At 35.6% G+C, this 22,923-nt stretch overlaps 1 protein-coding gene across 1 annotated transcript in view; it reads left to right on the top strand.

Moving 5' to 3' along the window:
* LOC124259587 overlaps positions 1 to 22,923 on the top strand; it is a 52,264-nt gene that overhangs the window by 10,158 nt on the left and 19,183 nt on the right. Inside the window, exons 2-3 of the mRNA XM_046693742.1 lie at positions 4,366 to 4,392; positions 20,818 to 21,015. Of these exons, the coding sequence (XP_046549698.1) occupies positions 4,366 to 4,392; positions 20,818 to 21,015 (225 nt within the window). The remainder of the gene's footprint in view (positions 1 to 4,365; positions 4,393 to 20,817; positions 21,016 to 22,923) is intronic.

The raw sequence follows: 22,923 nt of genomic DNA, 5'->3' as shown, positions 1-22,923 counted from the left end.
GTAATAGTTATAGTTGACAGTACTATGTGTGGCCTTGGCAAACTAACATGACTTGTGCTACTGCAAGGCTAGTAGTACATATTCCATTACTGCATATCTCACTTTCAAAAAGTACACAAGGCTTCAAGTAAAACATGCTCCCTTAAAAAACGTAAATATTCGTTAATATTCAGTTCTGGTGACCACGAATAACGAATTGAATTCATGAAGGGCTACGGTTCGATTCACCGAATATGCGAGTGAATCGTTACAGCCTTAATGTATATGATTTCAAATCTTGATTAAAACTGATGACTGTGCAATAATGATTTTGCAGACATATAGAGATTTTGTGATTAGACAACTTTATGAGACCCAGAAGTCTCCAAAACCTCCTCCAGGTAGTGTATATTTGTATATGTATGTATATGTGGATATAATCAAAGGCACAAGAGTATAGTGATCATATGATGTTAGTTATAAATGAAAATTGATAAGGAATATCATAGTATGAGTTATACAGGTGTTCTGATTGATCAGGTTTCTTGCTGAAGATACCAGAAACACTTGTCATGACAGGGGGGCGGTGGGGTAGCCTAGTGGTTAAAGCGTTGGCTCGTCACGCCGAAGACCCGGGTTCGATTCCCCACATGGGCACAATGTGTTAAGCCCATTTCTGGTGTCCCCCGCCGTAATATTGCTGGAATATTGCTAAAAGCGGCGTAAAACTAAACTCAGTCAGTCAGTCAGTATCATGACAGGCTATCTGTGATAAAATACATCAAATCTAGAACACAAATTTTCATTCGCTATTGCTTTTGTCAAATAGAGTATGAAATTAACTAAAGTTAGCAACATTTTTTGGAAAATTTGAATGTGAACAATATGAGTAAAAAAGATAAGATCATAAAAACATATCCCAACTGAATCCAGGTTTATTTTATATATTTCAAGGCAAAAGAAAGGAATTTTAGTTAGAGTTTTAAAAAGATCTCAGTATGTTCCGAAAGAACATGATCATAGATTCTTTTACCTTTGAGTATATTTCAAAGATGACTGGAGATTTGCTTGGCCCACTTATATAGCTTCAACCAGGTGATGGTAAGGTGGTTTTTTGCAGCTTACAAGGTTATAATGCCATTTATGTGTTATTCAAATTCTTGGGTAGAATTAAAATATTGACTGATTGTTTATGAGCCGTATATAATTTAACTGATGCATTTATCCGTGACATGAGCTTATGACATAATTATGCAAATTGGTTAATTGGAAGTGGGACTTTTTTCACAGTTTGTTTCAAAAGCTAAATATCAACAAAATCATACTAGAAATCTAATCTAATGATACAGAATCATTGTTGGTAACATTACTAGAGTTTCAGTTATTTTATTCTGCAAGTGTATGTTGTTTATTTTGGATTAAAAGGCAATGAAAATATTGCATCACATGTACATAACAGTTTGACAGGTTTCTGAGGATAATGATAAATAGGATTCATCACTCGTGCTTTTTAATATGGAAAATATGAAAACACCTGTGATGATCAGGGGTGGAAATAACTTTAAAATTGCTAGTGTACTCATGGTACAGTGGCACATGTAAAATCACTTGCCCTGATAATTTTTCCACTATACCGGCCGTTTTCTTCTTGATTTTTTAAATAAACAACATAATTAATATTGGAAAGTCAACTGGACACCGGTACAGTAGGATATACAAATTTGCTTGCCCGACAGAAAAACACTGGACTCGGGCGTCGGGCAATGGGTTATTTCCACCCCTGATGATTCCTCTATTTATAGGTCAACTTGTATTTGGTAAATCTGAGTTAAAAAACCTTATTGATGTATACTACCCTTCAAAAGTTTAGATTCACTTAAAGCACTCACTATATGTTATGTATATATGTGAGGTAACATCGACGATGAATTTCTCCACTAACTTGGGGAACCAACTACAAACTTTATGCAGATGAATTGCCTGAGGATCATGCATCACATTGCTGAAAAGCATGTGCAAATATCATGCATATGAACAGCTGCATTGTGGTGTAAAGTTTTGTTAAGAATTCACCAATTTTCAATGAGTTTCATCATTTATTGAACTCATGACAATAATCTTTTCGACGTTGCAAATTTGTTTTACAATACATCAGTTCATATGTAAACAGTACTTTTAAACAGTATGGGATATCTTGCAAAATCTAGTTCAGAACAGTTGACTGAAGTACCGTTTATTACCGTCTATAAGCCGAATTTTGAGGACCAGTCAATGGAAAACGAGGTGGTAATCAGTTCGTGATTGTTGAATGGGATAAAATAAGCAAGCCAGTTTGTTGCTACAATAAAAATGATATTTGTGAAACAAAATATATTTGCATTTTCTGTCAACTACATGTTTCAATGCATTGATCAAAGTTATTATTATTGGTAAGTGCCAGTTGTCTGTGGTCTGTGTTTGCTGCAGTTAGGTCCCCATCGCGGGGGATCGGCTTATGGACGAAACATACCTTTTGGACACTGATTTTAAGGGTCAAGTTTGGGGGTCGGCTTATCTATGGGGTCGGCTTATAGACCGTAATATACGGTAAGTGGCTACATTTGCACTAGTGAGTCTTTTGATGGGTAGAACATTATGCAGTGGGTGTCTGATGGGCACCAGCCTCCAATAAGCACCGGATATGAAGCAGCGTACAACAAATTCCATGTTTCAAATGAGATCTCATGTCAGGTTTTGTTTAGTTCTCCTTGGTGTTATTAACTGCTCGGAAATGAAGGAGCCCTATTTGGGACTATAGTTTAAATATTAAGCCAGGTCTCTGTTGACCACCAGGCATCTTTTATTCCCCTGCTTGGAAGTTTGTTCAAATTCAGTATTGTACATACACACCTTCTTCAAGCAATTGTAGTGGTTTGGCTGTTTTTATGTTCCTGTGGAAGTGTATGTTGTAATTTCACGGCAGAGATGATTTCTATAGCAGTTGTTTTTATTTCCTTGAAATGTTGTTGACACAATGAAAATCAATAACCACTCTGTCTCCAGTAGTCAATATACAGAACATGTCTCCGTGTCTGATATGAAGAGAGCAAAGCAATTATAAAGCATTAGCTATGTTTCTTTAGATTTGTCAAATATTGTATTGTTTATGTAAATCTTGAAAATATAACATGTTGGTTGAAAAATATGATATGCACTATATATTGCTTTAAAAAATTGTAGTGCTGTGCATTAATGGATTTCATAACTTTAGTGAGAGTTTTATAAATGTTGGATTTCTTGATGAAAATTATTTTCCATTTGTAGCAGAGTGAGCAGGTATGAAATGTTTATTCAATATATTTGTTACGTAGATGAATGAAGTCACCGTCATACAAGTTAAATTCTCAATGGTTACATGATTATTTTTATATATGTACACTTTCAATGATATTATGCAGGCATTTGATATGATTTAAATCACAAGTGGGACGGTGAGGTAGCCTTGTGGTTAAGTGTTTGCTTGCCACATAGAACTCCAAAGTTTGATTCCCAAACATAGGTACAGTGTGGAAAGCCCATAAGTGTCCAATGATGTCCCCTGATTCAATATTCCTAGAATATTGTTTACTCAGCATGAATAACGGCTCACTAGCACTTACACTAGGATTCATTGATTCAGAAGTGATTAAGACCGCCTCCGTGGTGTAGTGGTTAGAGCATCAGCCCGAGAGCGGAAGGTCGCGGGTTCGATCCCCGACCGCATCATACCAAAAGACGTTAAAATAGGGTACTTGTTGGTCCCTGCCTGGCGCTCGGCATTAATGGGTTCAACAAGGACTGATCGGCTCGGAGTCAGTATACTGTGTCTGAGTGGGGTATTCATGCTTCACTGCGGCATGGTATCTCAGTGAGCTAGCACTATAAAACCAGCTTAAGTCTGGGCTAGTACAAGCAGCCGCACATACACATAGACACGCATGCACGTCGTCATATGAGCGAAATATTCTCAAGCACGACGTTAAACCCAATTTCACCTCACCTCAGAAGTGATTAAAGGTACATGTTACTTTATGGAGTAATATCTGAAATGTCCTGCAATGAATATGTTAATTTTCTCTGTTAATATTTCTGTTAATAAGTGTAAACAGAACTGGACAATAATGAAATTTATGAACATTTTTCTATACAAAAACATGTTTTACCTGAAAATTTAGTAAAATAAAATTAGACCGGCATTTCAGCTTCTTATGATACAGTTTGCTTATGATACAGTTCTCCATCAGATGTGGACATGAGTACCTGGGGCTTCAGGTATTTCAATGTGTAGGGAGAGGGCCATGAATCCAAGGATATACCAACGAGCTGAACTATCACTTATTTATAACTTTATATTGTGTTGTTTTTCAGTCTCCTTCTCTCCAGTGCATTTGGATGGTAATATACATATATATGCATATAATTGTTTGATTTTTGCATATTTATATTCCCTATATATTTGAAGTGTGAAAGATATGTATTTTGCATAATTAGATAACCAAACCACAATTTTTCTCTATTATCCCAAAGGATGTTTTCACTCTTAACATTCTGTGTATAACAAATTGCACTATGAACCTTATGTGTTCAGCAAATTATAATTTGTAGAAATAGTTATTCTAATTTTAAATACATATTGTACTGGGTCACTACATATGGAGAGGGAATGTTGCACTACCTGGAAATTATAGCACCATTTAATTTTTATGTATCCCATATGTAATGTTATACTAACATTTTTAATGATGTAATAATAATATTTTATTAATCTACTTGTACTGGAAATGTTGCCATGTTGTTAAGGTGGTTAAAGCTTGGCATTAAGGAGGTAAAAATAGGACTGTTTGGCGTGGAGTCATTATAGTATGTTATTCATGTTAAACAGTAGTGTGGTAACTTATTGGCCTATCACTATGAACCCGGCCTTTGTGAGGATGCGTACATGTAGACACACACACATACATGCACATCGTTATATAAGTTCAGTGAGCTTGACCGTAATATGTAACCAATTAACCTCATCCTTTATTTCTTATATCTGTTTCTAGTCCCACAGACCCAAACCACAATTTCAGAAATATGCAAATCTTTTTTCCCCTTTCACTTACAGAAAAAGTCAGAGGAGGTCATTGGGGACAACAAAATACCCTTTGACTTGTCCTTAGGAAAAAATATTCTTTTCATTTTCCACAGATTTTCAAAAACCCCATTAATAAAACTAATAGTTTTTCAGTATATTTGTTGTCACATGTGTTTTGAAAACAATCTTTAAGCAGGCGCCTAACATTTCATTAGGAAACATATTGCTGACTCTACCAACTTAATGGCATTTGACAGACTACTGTGACAATTACTTGTTCATTTAGAGACAATGAAGTCACTTCATGCTCCCAGTGTTGGGGATCTTTAACCAGTTCAGATGTATTGATTCTCACATCAATCACGTTGCTATCAACAGCAGCAGCAGCAACAGCACTTTACTTCTCATTTCTCAGCCGATGTTGATCAGTTATGTCAAATAGAATGGAGACCGGTTGATCGTGTAGGAAAAAATGAATACATTTTTGAATGATTGATATATTACTGGAGTAAACATATACCACAGATCGAAATTATGTTTTATAAATTTAGTTTACTTTCTGTGTTGTGGTTGTTGATGTCAGGATGACTTTCTAGTCTACAAACAGTTTCGATCATGACTTGCCACATGATAAATTTACCACTGACATTAATTTCTTTTGCATGTTAAGCATTAACAGACACCTAGACAAACACATAGACACATATATTTAGCTCTGACATTCATTTCTATTGCATGTTAAGTACAATGAAGACACAGACAGACTGACAGACATACACACACACAGAAAGAGAGAGAGACAAACGCATTCACAAAATAGAGTGACACACACACAAATATGATGAAATATTTGGTCCATCTGATCACTACATTAGTATTTTTCTCTTCTGTTCCTTTGTCCATGTCATGCCAAAGACCCGGGTTCGAATCCCCACATGGGTACAATGTGTGAAGCCCATTTCTGGTGTCCCCCGACGTGATGTTGCTGGAATATTGCTAAAAGCGGCGTAAAACCTCAGTCAGTCAGTCAGCCTTTACCCATGAAAAAATAGATTGTCTCTGATAAAAGTGACTACCCAAGTACCTAAAAATGCCTTGAGACAGGAATTGCTCTTTTCTTTATATCAAGTTAAGGCACATGCTACATGCACACTATGTGATATTACCCTGTATTTATAAATTTTTCCTTATCCTGACTCATGCTCTTTTTGCTTGTCTTCTTCTTCTTGCGAACATAGTGGAACACTTGTATCTCCCTAATTGAAGCTCCCTTCAATTTAAAATCACTAATTAGTATTCACCACGAGTTACCTCCTTTCCACAAGCGCAGGAACGAGGGCGCCACCTCTACCCATGTGCCTCACTCTCTCCTTCTTCGCCCAGTGAGCTGGACGTGAGAGCGCCTGTGTCTCCCGACACACTATATCCTTTGAATTATATTTAGTTAGTTACCTCGTATAGACATCTATAGAGGTTTAGCTAGTATCCTTCAACGATTATATATTGATATTTAGTCGTTTTTCTACAGTTTATTCACGGGGCCGTGTTTGTTTCAGTGGATTACGTTGATGAAAATTCTGTACTATTGCAGATTACGTTTTTATGCTGCTGCTGATCCGCCTTTAATATGATGTACGCCAGGTTTATTATATTCACATTGCAGGAGTTGCGGTACTAATTTATCAATTCTACCTTTTATTAATATTTACTTTGCGTTTGGCACGCGCAGCAGATAGGTCGGCGTATGCAGAGTCTAGTATGACTGATACACGGAACCCCTCGCCAGTCTACTGCTGTTGGCCGACTCCCTCCCGTGTGGTGTTCAGCTAAGAGTGGTTGAGAGGTGTGGGGCGTATCCGCCATCTCCAAAGCATCCTGCTTCCCAGACATCCCATCGTCGCAGCAGAAGACTAGAGGGTTTTTCTACTACATCTCAACAAGCCGAGACCGTTCCCATCGAAGTTTTGGGCCTGTATGATGATCAGCGGTCATCATACGGATGTACATCAAAGATTGACCGATGTCGGCACAGATCAGCATGCAGCCTGATGTACCAGCGCGCCAGATATCGCGATGATGATCGTCCTGAGGGTCCCATCATTACCAACACTCAATGCAGAGGCGTCACACCCAGGGCAGCGTCGACCTCTGAGGGAAAATCAGCGAAGTCTACTAGGACTTTCTCAGCGAGATTGTTCCAGCCGATGACCTGGACTTCTCACGATGATCAGCTGATCATCATCCCGGCGTCGCACAAGAAGCGACCCGGGGACAGCTACAGCGACATCAGCAGAGATCACCATGCAGCCTGATGCCTCTACACTGATGTCGGACGATTTTCGGTGGACCCCTCCATTAACACCGCATAGATAAAGCACCGGCGACCTGCAAATTAAGCAGACCATCCCAGAAGACATGATCGCGACAAATTATGAACATCATGGAGGACCAATATCTGCGGTAGCAGGTCCGAAACCAGCGAAGGCTCCAGCGTGAGACAGCACCCCAGAGGCACCCCGTCAGCGTAGCAGCCAGGGCGATGTCACCTTCGCTGAAGGAAGTCACGGACCACCTTGACGAAGGACCTAGATGTACAGCCTTCGCGAAGGCCTTCGCTAAGGCGGAAAGGACCTAGATGTACAGGCGCGAAGGCGGAAAGAACCTAGATGTACAGCCTTGCCGGCGAAGGACTTCGCGAAGGCAGGATAGATCATCACCTTATGCGGTTTCATCCCTAGATGTGGACTCGGACCATCAGACATCCACGGAAGCCTTCGCGAAGGTCATATCGTCGTTCCCCGGACGGACGCAGAGGAAGCTTCAGCGAAGGCATCGCGGAAGGACACCTGAATCAGATCATCATCATCTAGAAGGACATCGAGGGACTATACAAGAGCTTAGCGAAACTATCAACGTTCCCCTCACAAGTCTCGAGAAGATCAACCCATAGACAAGTTGATCATCGATATCAAGTATAAGAACTACAATGTCATTATATTGGTTCTGTTGAATCCATGACCGAGGCGTATGTTAAGCTGGCCTAAATAGATCTAGAATGATCAATTAGACACTTATCACCAGACTTCGTAACCGACTTCTGAATATGATAAGATGATCCATGCTTGACCCTACTTAGGCAAGCTTAGCGATCCCACATCCTGTTAAACACAGAGGCTGTTCCGGCAAAAGCTCATATATATATTTATATATATATATATATACTAATCGGGCTTTGATTTCGACACCTTCGCGATGGTCGCGAAGGCTAAGTGGCTCCAAGTCTACTTCACCCAGAAGATCTAGAAGGGATACCGAGAACTTCAGCGAAGTCTCCGGCGTTCACCGAGGAAGTCTCCTCAAAGGTTTCCATATACTAGCCACTTTCGTCATATATAGCTACTCGTCAGTCCGTTCAAGGCGTCGCATAAGTTGATTATCAACTGTATGCCAGATGCCGTCTATAAGCCTACGCGAAGATAATTGCTCAGGCTATTTACAACACAGAGCGTCGCTGTATTATTAGTCAGCGACATTTCATAGATCTTCACAGAAATCAACTATTCGTATAAATTGCTAATATACAATCCCGGACGATGATACGATTATCTACATGCGTGACCATTACGCATATCTGCAGACAATTCAATATCGAAATTGAACAGCAGCCTTGTTACAGCGAGCATAACTCTTAATCGTCAAAGTTTCTGAGAAGAAATATGTACAACAAGTTCAACGTTAATTCTACAATTATGGCCGATACATTCATGTATACAGTCTACAAGCTCACAACTTGCAAGTTGTTTATACCCTTATTTATAAGGAAGTGAATTATATTCAAAACTGAAATTACTTTCCACGACAACCAGGAAAATAACCTACCCAGCATAAAATTACAGAGCCCGAGATATTTGCCGAGGTTTCAGCGGTTACCATTAACCCTCGAAACACGTGGTCACCGGATAACCGGGAAGCTACGGTGAAGACCGGCGTTTATGCTAATATCAACGACAAGAATTTATTCAAGGTGGGTTTTCCCGCTACACCCGGTGACATCACAGCTGGCGGGTATTATACAGAATCAAAATGCCTTGTTCTGATTGGACGGCGAGGACAACGACCTACACAGAGGTCGATCTCTATTCACAGTTCAAGACTTACGTCACAAGTGACAACTATATATCAGTGAACGAGCAAGCCTCATTACAGTCCAGTTAACCTGAACATTCATGATTAGACTGCCTTTCTTCAAGTTAGAGACCTCCCCTGTCAAGTTAAGGCGAGGGATCGGCAGTCAAGCGATTTTACATAAAGTTCAACGAGGACAGACACACCTGGTTGTGCACCTACATCGTCAAGGACTTCGCAGCGAATTACCTAGACGAAAGATACAAGTGGATCTAATTTTTTTATTCTAAATCCACAGCGTTTCAGACTACAGCTGAATTTCATCAAGCGACTAACACAACTAGATGGTTAGTAAACCTACTAAACTTCTGTTTGGAGAATAAAACGGAAATTTCACGCCAAACCTGGGGATATGAATATAGTGCTCCAACACCTCACAAGTGAGGTTTATGAACACGCCTGGATGACATACTTGGACCCCATGATACGATGATTCTATCAAGATGGCCAGCAAGAGCACTGTAAATTTATCTCCACCAAACCAAACAGGAGAAAAAATGCAACAGATTATTTCCTCTATCATCAATCAACTTCATGAGAGTGAAGTCTCATGTACTATATCTCCATTTGGATCAGAACTGTCATACTACGTGCATAATGCGGATGGACCTATTCGACCCTCCATGAGCTTAATACTCATGATATTATAAGCGCTAACTTCTACAAATGTTCTACACAAATGTGATTGAAATAATGGAGGGTTTATTTCTGGAAACCGATATGGTGGTTGCAAACCATTATCTGAGAGATATCACCACCGAGGGCGTCTCAGGTATACACCAATTCGATCCCATGGTCCTCGCACAACAGCTGACAGTTCCTCGGAGAAGATAAGTCAATCTAACAGATTTTTACTTATCTTATAACAATACTAAATAGCTTCATGCTATATATAATTTACTTAAGTTCCTTTTATCATCACAGTACTATGATTATTACATCATACAATATATAAGTTAACAACTCTACAGAGTTTGTTATTATATATATTTACCTTAAGTTATTCATATCTTAAGAGTAATACTATGGTTACATGATAAATGCATTAGCTAACTCTACAGAGTTTTTGGCTATTTTATACATAGCTTAAGTTAATTAAGCTAACAAACTCTACGGAGTTTTACTATTATATAGGTAACTTAAGCTAATTATACCTTAAGCATAGTACTATACTCATATTATTAAAATATATTGGCTAACAAACTCTAAGGAGTTTTGCTATTATATAGGTAGCTTAAGCTTATTCATATCTTAAGCTTAGTACTATGTTTATATCATATAAGTAGATTAGCTAACAAACTCTAAAGAGTTTTTGCTATTTGGCTTAAGTATCATCATATTTCTAAGCAATATGGTTATATTATAACATGTATTAGCTAACAAACTCTACAGAGTTTTAGCTATTATATATGTAACTTAAGCTTATTCATATCTTAAAGCAGTACTATGTTTATATCATATAGGTTTATTAGCTATCAAAACTCTAAAAGAGGGTTTTGCTATTATATATTTCGGCTTAAGTTTCATCATATTTTAAGCTTTATGGTTACATTATAACATGTATTAGCTAACAAACTCTCACGGAGTTCTTGCTATTATATATGTAGCTTAAGTTTTCCTTCATAAGCTCAATACTAGGTTTATATCATAGCTAACAAACTCTAAAGGGTTGTTTTCGCTATTATACAATTAGCTTGAAGTTTTCATCATATCTTAAGCAGTATGTTTACATTATAAAGGTATTAGCTAACAAAACTCGACGGGAGTTTTGTTATTATATATATATAGCTTAAGTTTCATCATAACTTAAGCTCAGTACTATGTTTTTAACATAAAAACATATATTAGTTAATAAACTCTAAGGAGTTTATTTTGCTATATACATTTAGCTTAAGTCTAATCTTATCTTAAGCTTAGTACTATGGTTACACTATAAACATATTAGCTAATAAACTCTACTTAAGAGCATTTTTATCATATTATATGTAGCTAACAAGTTAATAATATCTTAAGCACAATACTATACTCATATTGTAAAATATATTAGCTAACAAACTCTACGGAGTTCTGCCATTATATATGTAGCTTAAGTTCATTATATCTTAAGCACACTACTATACTCTCATATTGTAAAATATATTAGCTAACAAACTCTACTGAGTTTTGCTATTATATATGTAGCTTAAGTTAATTATATCTTAAGCAATTACTACTATACTCATATTGTAAAATATATTAGCTAACAAAACCCTACAGAGTTTTTGCTATATATATGTAGCTTAAGTTAATTTATATCTTAAGCTCAGTACTATATACTAATATTATAAATATATATTAGCTAACAAACTCTACAGAGTTTGGCTATTATATGTAGCTTAAGTTTAATTATAGCTTAAGCACAGTACTATACTCATATTATAAAAATATATTAGCTAACAAACTCTACAGAGTTTTGCTATTATATATATATGTAGCTTAAGTTAATTATAGCTTAAGCACAGTACTATACAATTATATTATAAAAATATATTAGCTAACAAACTCTACAGAGTTTTTTGCTATATATATGTAGCTAAAAGCTTATTCATATCTTAAGCTCAGCATTATATCTATATCATATAAGTATATTAACTAACAAACTCTAAAGAGTTTTGCTATTATATAATTAGCTTAAGTTTAATCATATCTTAAGCTTAGTACTATGTTATACATAGCTTAAAGTATTAATTTAGCTAACAAACTCTAAGGAGTTTTACTATTATATAGGTAACTTAAGTTAATTATATCTTAAGCATAGTACTATACTCATATTATTAAAATATATTGGCTAACAAACTCTAAGGAGTTTTGCTATTATATAGGTAGCTTAAGCTTATTCATATCTTAAGCTTAGTACTATGTTTATATCATAAAGTAGATTAGCTAACAAACTCTAAAGAGTTTTTGCTATTTGGCTATAAAGTATCATCATATTTCTAAGCAATATATACTTATATTATAACATGTATTAGCTAACAAACTCTACAGAGTTTTAGCTATTATATATGTAACTTAAGCTTATTCATATCTTAAGCAGCAGTACTATGTTTATATCATATAGGTTTATTAGCTATCAAAACTCTAAAAGAGGTTTTGCTATTATATATTTCTCGCTTAAGTTTTCATCATATTTTAAGCTTTATGGTTACATTATAACATGTATTAGCTAACAAACTCTACTGGAGTTCTTGCTATTATATATGTAGCTTAAGTTTTCCTTCATAAGCTCAATACTAGGTTTATATCATAGCTAACAAACTCTAAAGGGTTGTTTTAGTTTGCTATTATACAATTAGCTTAAGTTTTCATCATATCTTAAGCAGTATGTTTACATTATAAAGATTAGCTAACAAAACTCGACGGAGTTTTGTTATTATATATATATAGCTTAAGTTTCATCATAACTTAAGCTCAGTACTATGTTTTTAAAATTTTAACATATATTAGTTAATAAACTCTAAGGAGTTTATTTTGCTATATACATTTAGCTTAAGTCTAATCTTATCTTAAGCTTAGTACTATGGTTACACTATAAACATATTAGCTAATAAACTCTACAGAGTTTTTGGCTATTATATATGTAGCTTAAGTTAATAATATCTTAAGCACAATACTATACTCATATTGTAAAATATATTAGCTAACAAACTCTCACGGAGTTCTTCACATTATATATGTAGCTTAAGTTCATTATATCTTAAGCACACTACTATACTCATATTGTAAAATATATTAGCTAACAAACTCTACTGGAGTTTTGCTATTATATATGTAGCTTAAGTTAATTATATCTTAAGCACACTACTATACTCATATTGTAAAAAATATATTAGCTAACAAAACCCTACAGAGTTTTTGCTATATATATGTAGCTTAAGTTAATTATATCTTAAGCTCAGTACTATACTAATATTATAAATATATATTAGCTAACAAACTCTACAGAGTTTGGCTATTATATATGTAGCTTAAGTTAATTATAGCTTAAGCACAGTACTATACTCATATTATAAAAATATATTAGCTAACAAACTCTACAGAGTTTGGCTATTATATATGTAGCTTAAGTTAATTATAGCTTAAGCACAGTACTATACTCATATTATAAAAATATATTAGCTAACAAACTCTACAGAGTTTTGCTATTATATATGTAGCTAAAGCTTATTCATATCTTAAGCTCAGCATTATATCTATATCATATAAGTATATTAACTAACAAACTCTAAAGAGTTTGCTATTATATAATTAGCTTAAGTTTAATCATATCTTAAGCTTAGTACTATGTTATATCTTAAAGTATTTTAGCTAACAAACTCTAAGGAGTTTATACTAGCATATTAACAAGCTTAAGCCTATTAGTCTTAAGCATTGTATTAATGTTATATATACTTTATCATAATAAGTACATGGTAATAACCTTTTATATGGCAGCTGATAAGTTAGCAGCAGGAATTCATCAGTTCAGTGCCTTTATGAAGTTCCCATAGGGTTATTACAATCATCACAGTTCAAATCACTAATTATTAAAAATCCAAAGTATTAGATATTCCCACCTCAGTTCCATTAGGATGCTACAAGCAAAAGAGCATGAGTCAGGATAAGGAGAAAATATGTAATTTTTTGGAGTAAAATTGATATTTTATACTTATCCTGACTCATGAGGTCAGCCCTCCCATCCTCCCCAAATAACACTTTGGATTTCCCTGTAAATTCAAATGTTGGGCTCAGTATATGAGGAGAGAGTGGAGGCACATGGGTAGAGGTGAAATCCCTGGTTCAGCTTGTGGAAAGGGAGGTAACTCGTGGTGAATACTAATTAGTGATTTTAAATTGAAGGGAGCTTCAATTAGGGAGATACAAGTGTTCCACTATGTTAGCAAGAAGAAGAAGACAAGCAAAAGAATTACATTTTCAAATTTTGTGAGGAGGAAATTAATAAATCCAAACATTTTCATTAGGAGCAATATCCAGTTCAGTAACATGGCTACCAGTGTTTGAGTAGTTTGACCATATAAGGCAACGATTGCTATTCATTATGGTTATCCCAGTGAAGATCCACATTTTTCTTTTGCGACATACTCATGAATATTTGGCCACACTCACTGACTAGGCGTTTGCTCTTGATGTCCATCACTGGATTATCTGCTTCAGACATTGTTTACTGACCTCCATTATGTGGCAGTGGGTGAAATTCGGGAAATAAATAAAGGAAAACTTGTACTTTCATGTGTTCTCTTCCCTTATTCGTTTCCATGAGTATATATCTGCATATGGTATGGCACTACGGTTTAAAACAAGACATGTTTAGTGCACCCTACCCTACCTTAGTGCACCTGTACCACCAGCATATCCTGGTCAGCTTAACTTGTTGTAGTGTCTTAGCATTTCTTACTGATTTTAATAGTCCGACAGGCTGCTCTTTGTAGCCAAAATTATCTGTGCTAAAAATCATTTTATATTGTGTTGTTTTGATTCTAAAAACAATCAGAACTCTCAATAAGGTAGCTATTAATATTAGTGAGTATTTATTGGAACAAATGATAAGATGTATTCATATGTCCAGAAGATTTTTACAACCTTTATTTAAAAGAATGTATGACTTCTTTGATTGGCGGGGCGGTGGGGTAGCCTAGTGGTTAAAGCGTTGGCTCGTCACGCCGAAGACCCAGGTTCGAATCCCCACATGGGTACAATGTGTGAAGCCCATTTCTGGGGTCCCCCGCCGTGATGTTGCTGGAATATTGCTAAAAGCAGCGTAAAACCAAACTCAGTCAGTCAGTCAGTCTTTGATTGGCATTCTAGAAGTTGAGGAGATGAAAAGTATGATGACTATTTTTATGGATATGCAACTTCTTTATTCTGTATAGGTGATGTTTCAACATAGATTCTCATGTTGTTGTCAAGCAAGTGGAGTATCCTCTATACTACTAGTTGTGACAACGACTTGCTATACTACTAGTTGTGACAACGACTTGCTTAACAACGACATTATAATCTATGTTGAAAGGTCGACTATACATAATAAAGAAGTTGTGTACCCTAAAAAATTGTCCTCATTCTTAAAAGAATGTATTTGAACAAAAGAAATGGGAATAAAAAAAGTTAGGTAATTCGTTACCTTACATTTGACAAAACTCTGGAAATTTGGACATCAGGAATTCTATTAACCACTTTGTCTAATTGGTGTTACGCCATAAAAACAATTGTTTCATAGTTCTTTTTCCTAACTTCAACAGACTCGTTCATGTATCTTTTAACAAACAGACCTAATAAAAGAATGCAATCCAGTTCCGTTAATTTGTTGCTTCCGCTTACCATATTTACGAGCTATATACATGCATGCCTTCAGCTTCTACATATGCTGCTCAGCAGTGGTCCATTTATGCTTCACTCCCCTTTGTGACGACATATATACACCTACATGCTGTGTTGAGCTTTTTGTATCTTGCAAGATTATATTTTATTTTTTTTTATTGCTATAGGATATTTATATAACGCACATATGCACGCAACTAGTACATGCTCAAGGCGCTAGTATATTTTTTCCCTCAACCACTGGATGTCAATCTCAATGGCACATCGTATTATCAATCTCAACTCCCTGGGAAACATATAACTCTTGCAGCCACTAGGCGCACCAAGGTATTGCGGCTTTCCTATCCTTACAAGGTACCCATTCACAGCTGGGTATTTGTAAATACACATAGATAGACATGAACTTAGAGACACTGTGTTATCGAAGGCTTGTCCTAAAAAAAGAATACATTTAAAAATATTTTAATAATTATATTTATAGAGTTCAAGCAACAAATACAACAACAAATCTGAAAACATGCTGGCTATATATACTGAATATTGCCACCTTACATCTGAGATATTCCAGACTGTGTTTTCACAGCTTCCTCATTCTAAATACCAAAACAAGGTACCATACACAGCGATATCTGACACTGACAGTGTGTAATACAAGAGTTATAAGAAACCTTCTTTAGTAGATCGTTACTTTAGAATGTTGTGACACAGTGGATTATGTCACATGCCTCTGTAATGCTTGAACCTGTGGTTGACACAATGTGACAGGAAGAAACTACTAAACTACAAAGCCGTTATCAAATTTAACATCTAATCATTGTAGCATCCATTTTGCTTTTGCACGGGTTTTTTTTCAAATTTGTGAGTTCTTATTTTAAAAAATGGTTAATCTGCAAGATTCCCAGGATCCTGAATCCAGTCTGAATATTGTTGAAAGTACATTTAATCACATTGTAGTCATTTTAAATTTGCATAATAAACAGTAAACACATTCATTAGTTCTCCTGACATCCACATGGATTCTGTGTTAGGGACCATTCATAATTTATGGCTAGGGGGGATGATGATGATGATTTTTATGGAGAAGCATGAACAATGTGAATGACCCCCCCTAAAATTTATGTACAAAGTAAGTGACCCCCCCTGCATGTCATGTACAAAATCAATGACCCCCCTCCCCTGCCCATAATTTCTAAGCATAATTTTAAACATATTTATCTGTACAAAATTGATGACCCCCATAGTACGTGTGCACAAAATTGATGACCCCCTAGCTCGCCAGAACAAAATGGGTGACCCCCCATTAAAATCATCATCACCCCCCCTAGCCATAATTTATGAACGGTCCCTTAGTATACACCCCTGGATTCTTTGCCATCAAAAGAGACAATTTTATTGGTCTAGTAATCAGGATAACTGACAATAGTTTATGGTGTGACATTGTACCATGAAGACTTGAACGATTCCTCCTAATACCTATCACTGGATTGTCTAATCCAGACATTTATTTAAGGATTGTTTTTAAATGTTTTGTCAGTTAATGTAAAACAATCACACTGTGGTATGTGCAAACATACATACATGCACACATATGTATGCACATTAAATCATAGTTTATGTGTACATAATATTGTTCATGCTTCCAAATGGTACTCTATATATTCACGCCCATCATTATCTCTTTCACAGTCTACTAATTAGATCCATTAACACGACCTGAGATCTAATTGGTTCGGCAGTAAATAGCCAAGGCTCTTCAAAGGGAAACAATATTAATGACATTTTGCTTCTCCCATGTGAGCAGATGCCCTTGGTTGTGTGTCTGGGGGTGATGAACACCCTCAATATTTAATCCTCCCTCATGGTATATAATCATTTATTTACCACCTCCCTGCCTGGGATGAGCCATTGGCGCCACAGAATGGCTCTATCACCATGGCATGTCTCTGTGATTGGTTAGAGGGAGTCATGCATGATTTCTTGTAATGCTAACAGGAATATTTGTTGCTACAGGGATACTGAGTTTAAACAAATACTTTTCTCAAGGATATACATTGGGTTTTCCCCAATGAACCAACTGTTTTGACCATGTAAGTATAACTTTTGAAGTTCTAGATTCTATTAATGTGGCAGAAATGCCAGTGACTATATCAGTGACTTTTCAATGCTTTATTGTACCTGGAACACAGACAATTTGAAAGAAACCTTTCTTCATTTATTAACCACAGGTAACCAAGAATAAGAAAGATAGGATGCTAAATGAATGACTTCTTTATTATGTAACATGGTGTAATGTTTCAGTACAGATTCTAGTACCGTTGTCCAGCGGTACCATTATGAGTCTGGTCTGGGGAGTCTGTGGTGTCTCAAACTGCCTTTTTAAACAAGTCAAATATAGGTCATTATGTTATGTTATGTTTCAACCATAGCATGGTTGATGTGATGTCAGATAAATCACCCAAGGCTGTTGATTCTGGAAGCAGAATTGACAGATTCTCTTGATTTCAACATCACTTCTTAGTGCCATTCATCTAGGGAATCTAGTCTGCCAATGTATGTCTTTCAGTATTTCAATCTCAAGGAAATTAGAACAGTTTTAAGAATGGTGAGGCAGATGATACAGTGTCATATCCATAAGTATGTGTTACATTGGTAACCATGTCAACAGGTCAGTGTTCTTTGCAGTTGATTTCTCAGCTCCCCTAGGAGTATACCATATAGAAGACAATTATTGGTATCTGTATTAATGATACTATTGATTATAAGTTGTCTGTGTTTTTATGTGCCTTGTTTTTCCACTGAAATGTTGATTTATGATTTTGTATAAACTTTCAGTACTTTTAGATTAAACTTGACAAATGACAGTTCAAAACAGTACTATTATTTATATCACATGCAGTCCATGCCAAAAGCCTTTGAGTTAACAAAATTGATCCTGTCGCTTGTCATCTGTCATTTTCAGTAGATGTCAGGGTTAACATATGGACTTTTATAGGCGAGAATTACAGGAATGACAGAAATTTTACTAGACTCAGACTGTGGAGTGTTGGCTATAGTCATATACAACATGGACAACTGAAACACTTCCACAGTTGGTACACCTATCAAACCAAAACACAGGTCAATACAAGGTTCGTGGATTAGCCAGGTTCAACTGTACAACACCGGTGTTCAGAGTAACATTCATTTGGTCTGTTATGTGGGAGTGTAGAAGCTAAGTGCTGTGGAATTACATTTATTGTCATGAACTTAATTTAAGACAGTGTGACACATGGGTTGTAATGTGTGATACTATCTAGTTATAAATATCCTTGCCGTGTACACTGTTTAAAATGAATTAATGTATACTACTCAGAAAACGTCCAAGAACACCAAGGTAATCTGTCATGCCATGATAGATTGACTAGTACAGTAAACCATGGTTATAGCCAACTCCAAGGGGCCATTAATTTCAGATCACCATAACCAGAGTTCATTATACGCATTTCAACTATAATACTACAGCAAGTGTCCGAGACAAAATATAACATTGCGTTATATCCAGCAGATGTTGTAAACATGTTTGCTATATGTGTAGTTTACTGTAATATGAAACATTTGGATATTCTTAAGTTCCTTTGAGTAGTATATATTATTCCACATTGCTTCCTGCTTCACACACATTGTGTTGTATATTTGTAGTGATATATATGTATAGATATATATTGGCACTAGTATAGCTGTAGCTTGTCTAAGCATCTTCTTTAAGTAGTTTTACCCGACTCATATTAATTCAGTAGAAATATATACTGCTGGAAAGGAAGAAGGAATCGTAAAATTCCATATGCTCATGGACAATAACCAAAGAATGTTTGACGATGTCATCATAACCCATAGATGAAACATTGTCAAGTGAAATTCTTTGAATGGCATTTAAAAGTGATACACATAAAAGGTGCAAATTTATGAATGTCAACCTCTTTATTATGAGGAACACAACGTTTCGGAGTATATCCTTACTCCTTCATCAGGTGAATGCAGTTATGAAGGAGTAAGGATATACTCTGAAATGTTGTACTCCTCATGGAAAAAGAAGTTGATATCCATAAATACTCACCTTTCATTTTGTACCCTAAAATTGTTTATGTTCAAATGAAGCATTTTCATTGATGGCATCAAGAACCCTTGTTCAGCTGTGTGCCTTTTAGCTTCCGGCAGTGTACAATATTCATTATTGTAGAACTTCTTAATTGCAGATTCAGGCTTGAAAATTAAGTTTTTTCTGATCACTGTTATTTGCACCTTCAGTATGTTGAATAAGTCTGTAACCATGGTAACTGATTTGTTATATTTGTTTGACAAATGCTTTGTGGTATCATTTAATGTTGTAACTCCCAACAACGATGTGCAATTTAAGCTGGTTTGATACTGCTTCAGTTTGTATTGATGAATGTCATATCTGATTTGCACAGTTTGTTTTTGTGTATTTTTAGAAAAAGATATATTTATATATTTGCCAGCTTTCACTGACTTTAGTTTTGAATAATTATAAAAAAAAATTCATTTGCAGTTTTATGTGTAATTTTGTCAATATTATTTATTTTGCCATTATTTCCACCATAGCACGCTAACCTCACTCACCATTCTTTCATATCTCTGTCGTCAAATACTGAACTGGAGTGTTAAATACTTTCTATTATGACACGGATTCAGAATTAAATATGTTTTTATGCTATTTTCATTGTGTACACATTTGAGAAAACAATAACCATGCATGTCCTTTTGAGAATCAAAGATTCAGTAATGCACTGGAGACTTCTATAGTTCATAGAAATTAGATTTAATAGATTTCAAGAGACAAGTTCATGGTAGTCCCTATACATTTTTAACATAACCTGATCATGAGATTTTCTTTCCTATGTGCTGATAAGAAAAGACAGATAGAGGGTGTCATATGATGTTGGCCCCAAAATATATATGTTTCTGTAAAAATGTCAACATCGATCGATCAAAAATTCTTTTTATCAATACAGAAAATTGGCCTTGGTCATATGTGATGTGATACATATGCAATAGTCATAAAAATAATCTAGTGGTGTTTAAGTTCTTTTGCTAAAAGCATCACAAATACCAGAAAGGTTTGATGACGAAGTAGTGAAAGTTTGGTGTGTGAGATGTATCAGCAGCACCGTCTTTGAGCATGCACATTTGATCCTTTCACCCAGCCACCCCTCGGGATCTCAAGTTCAACCCTGTAGTCGGTTCTCCATCAGTTGTATACCAGACTGACTTTCGCTACAAAGGCTATCCAGGACACAGCTTTCTAAGCCCTAGAATCCCTGTCATTCACTCGCTAGAAGCAGCAAAACGAGCAGAACAAAAATACGCTGATCACTACGGGAAACAGTCATTATTTGACCCAGGTAAGGGAAGAGTTGTCTCCCTGTTTTCTTGCAAGGTCAAGGTTTAGAAACTTAAATCAACGGTAATGAAAAACAATTTTTTAATATATTTGAGATAGTTCATAATTAATTAAATTGACAGTGACATGATAGATGTAGATCGCCTTTCTGTGTGATAATAATATTGGATACAATGTTATTAACAGTCTTGTACATAAAAGAGAAATAATACCTTGTAATAAGCAGCCATTAATCTTAGATTGAGTGCCTAAAGAAATTAATGAAATCAGGAATCTTGCAATTATCTTCCTTTACTGAATGTTTTTCTTATTGTCTGTAGTTTTTTTTCATGTTTGTTTATGTTTATTTTAATTTTGTTGGTTTGATTTTCTATGCTTCTGCTTATGTTCTGTTATTTTTATGCTTCTTCAGTTTTCATTGTGTGTTGAACCTTTTAGTTTGAATGATTTTGCCAATATTTGAGTTTGAATCTTTCATCAACATCTGAGTTTGAACGTTTTGCCAACTTTTGATTTTGAGCTTGAATTTTTTTCTCAACATCTGAGTTTTAGTAAAATTTTAAGTTTTAAGAGTTTAACAGAACTTTTAGCAATATTCCACAATATCTCATCAGAAACACCATCTTCCTATATTTATCCCATGATCGGAATAAAACCCTGGAAGCCTGCAACAACCGCCAGTCTAGATGTCTTGATAAGTGGGACAATGGTTCCCATATTCAGCTGACAAACCAAGTATACACAACCTTTCTACCTACACCTGTTGAGAACTGAAACCAAACAAACACTGGCTTGCTGACTTAGTCATTGTCCAGGCTGACATTACACTGTGTACGTAGCGTTAACCTACCACTACTCTTACTCCATACACAGATATCATTGGAAATATGTAATCGGCTTACAGTTGTTATGAGAAAGTCAGACTTTCTGGGTATTGTTAGATGGTAAACACATGGATAAAGGTGGGATTTGGTGAGCCCCCCTGACGGAGGATTTATGTCAGGTGAAGTCCGATGTATAGAGGGGATTGGGAGAGTGTAATGGACTGGGTATTAGGTTCTGTTGATACTGCTATGAACACTGGTTCCGCCTGATTGTACTCTCGTTCTGCTTCACTTGCAATGTATTGATGAAATCTGCCGCACTCTACGGATTTCTTGTGTGGCTTGAACTCACTCTATTTCATTTATACAATGTTGATGTTAGGCCAGCACAACCTTATTTTGTGTTTTGCAGATTTTTACATATTATCGGATTATAATTGTTTTTTGTATGGCAGTGTCAACTCTTGTTATAATGGGGTGTTTTGCATCACTCAGGTATTGTAAATACTTACTTGCTGGCCTGTGGTTAAGATAATGTTGTTTTCAAAGCTTGTGGACATTTTTACAGTTTTTCAGGAATTTTCATAAGCATTGGAAAACCCATAACACTAAGATATATAAGACTAGGTAAATGAAAAAAAGAAAAACTTTAAACAGCTTTCTTTATATTTATACAGAAAAATAATTTGTCAGACATAAACAGTGTAAACTTAATATCATGATGATATATATTTTGGTATGCTTGTTACCATGGAAATGAAGATTATTTATCTTTTCATCTTTAATCTTTACAGAATGTTTAAAACTGCATTAAAAGCAATATTATAAGGAAGTAGTCTGAAATTTGTGATATAAATGCTCATTTGATAGTCCACTTAATCAGATCTCTTAGTGTTTAAATTCAAATATCTGACAGTTACCAGGAAAATTTGATTACAAATGTAAAATGTATAAACATATGGCATACTGATAATCTCTCAGTTTTTCCGTCATATAAAGCTGTGCCAAGTCGCATGCCCTAGGCCTGATACCACTGGCTCTAGCCCCACATCATGCTTACATATATCACTCACTCACTCACTCAC

Source organism: Haliotis rubra, unplaced genomic scaffold, assembly GCF_003918875.1.
Source record: "Haliotis rubra isolate DU_JTF1 unplaced genomic scaffold, ASM391887v1 Scf73, whole genome shotgun sequence".
NCBI lineage: Eukaryota > Metazoa > Mollusca > Gastropoda > Lepetellida > Haliotidae > Haliotis > Haliotis rubra.
The sequence above is the reverse complement of the archived record's forward strand: the minus strand, read 5'-3'. Positions and strand labels throughout refer to the sequence as shown.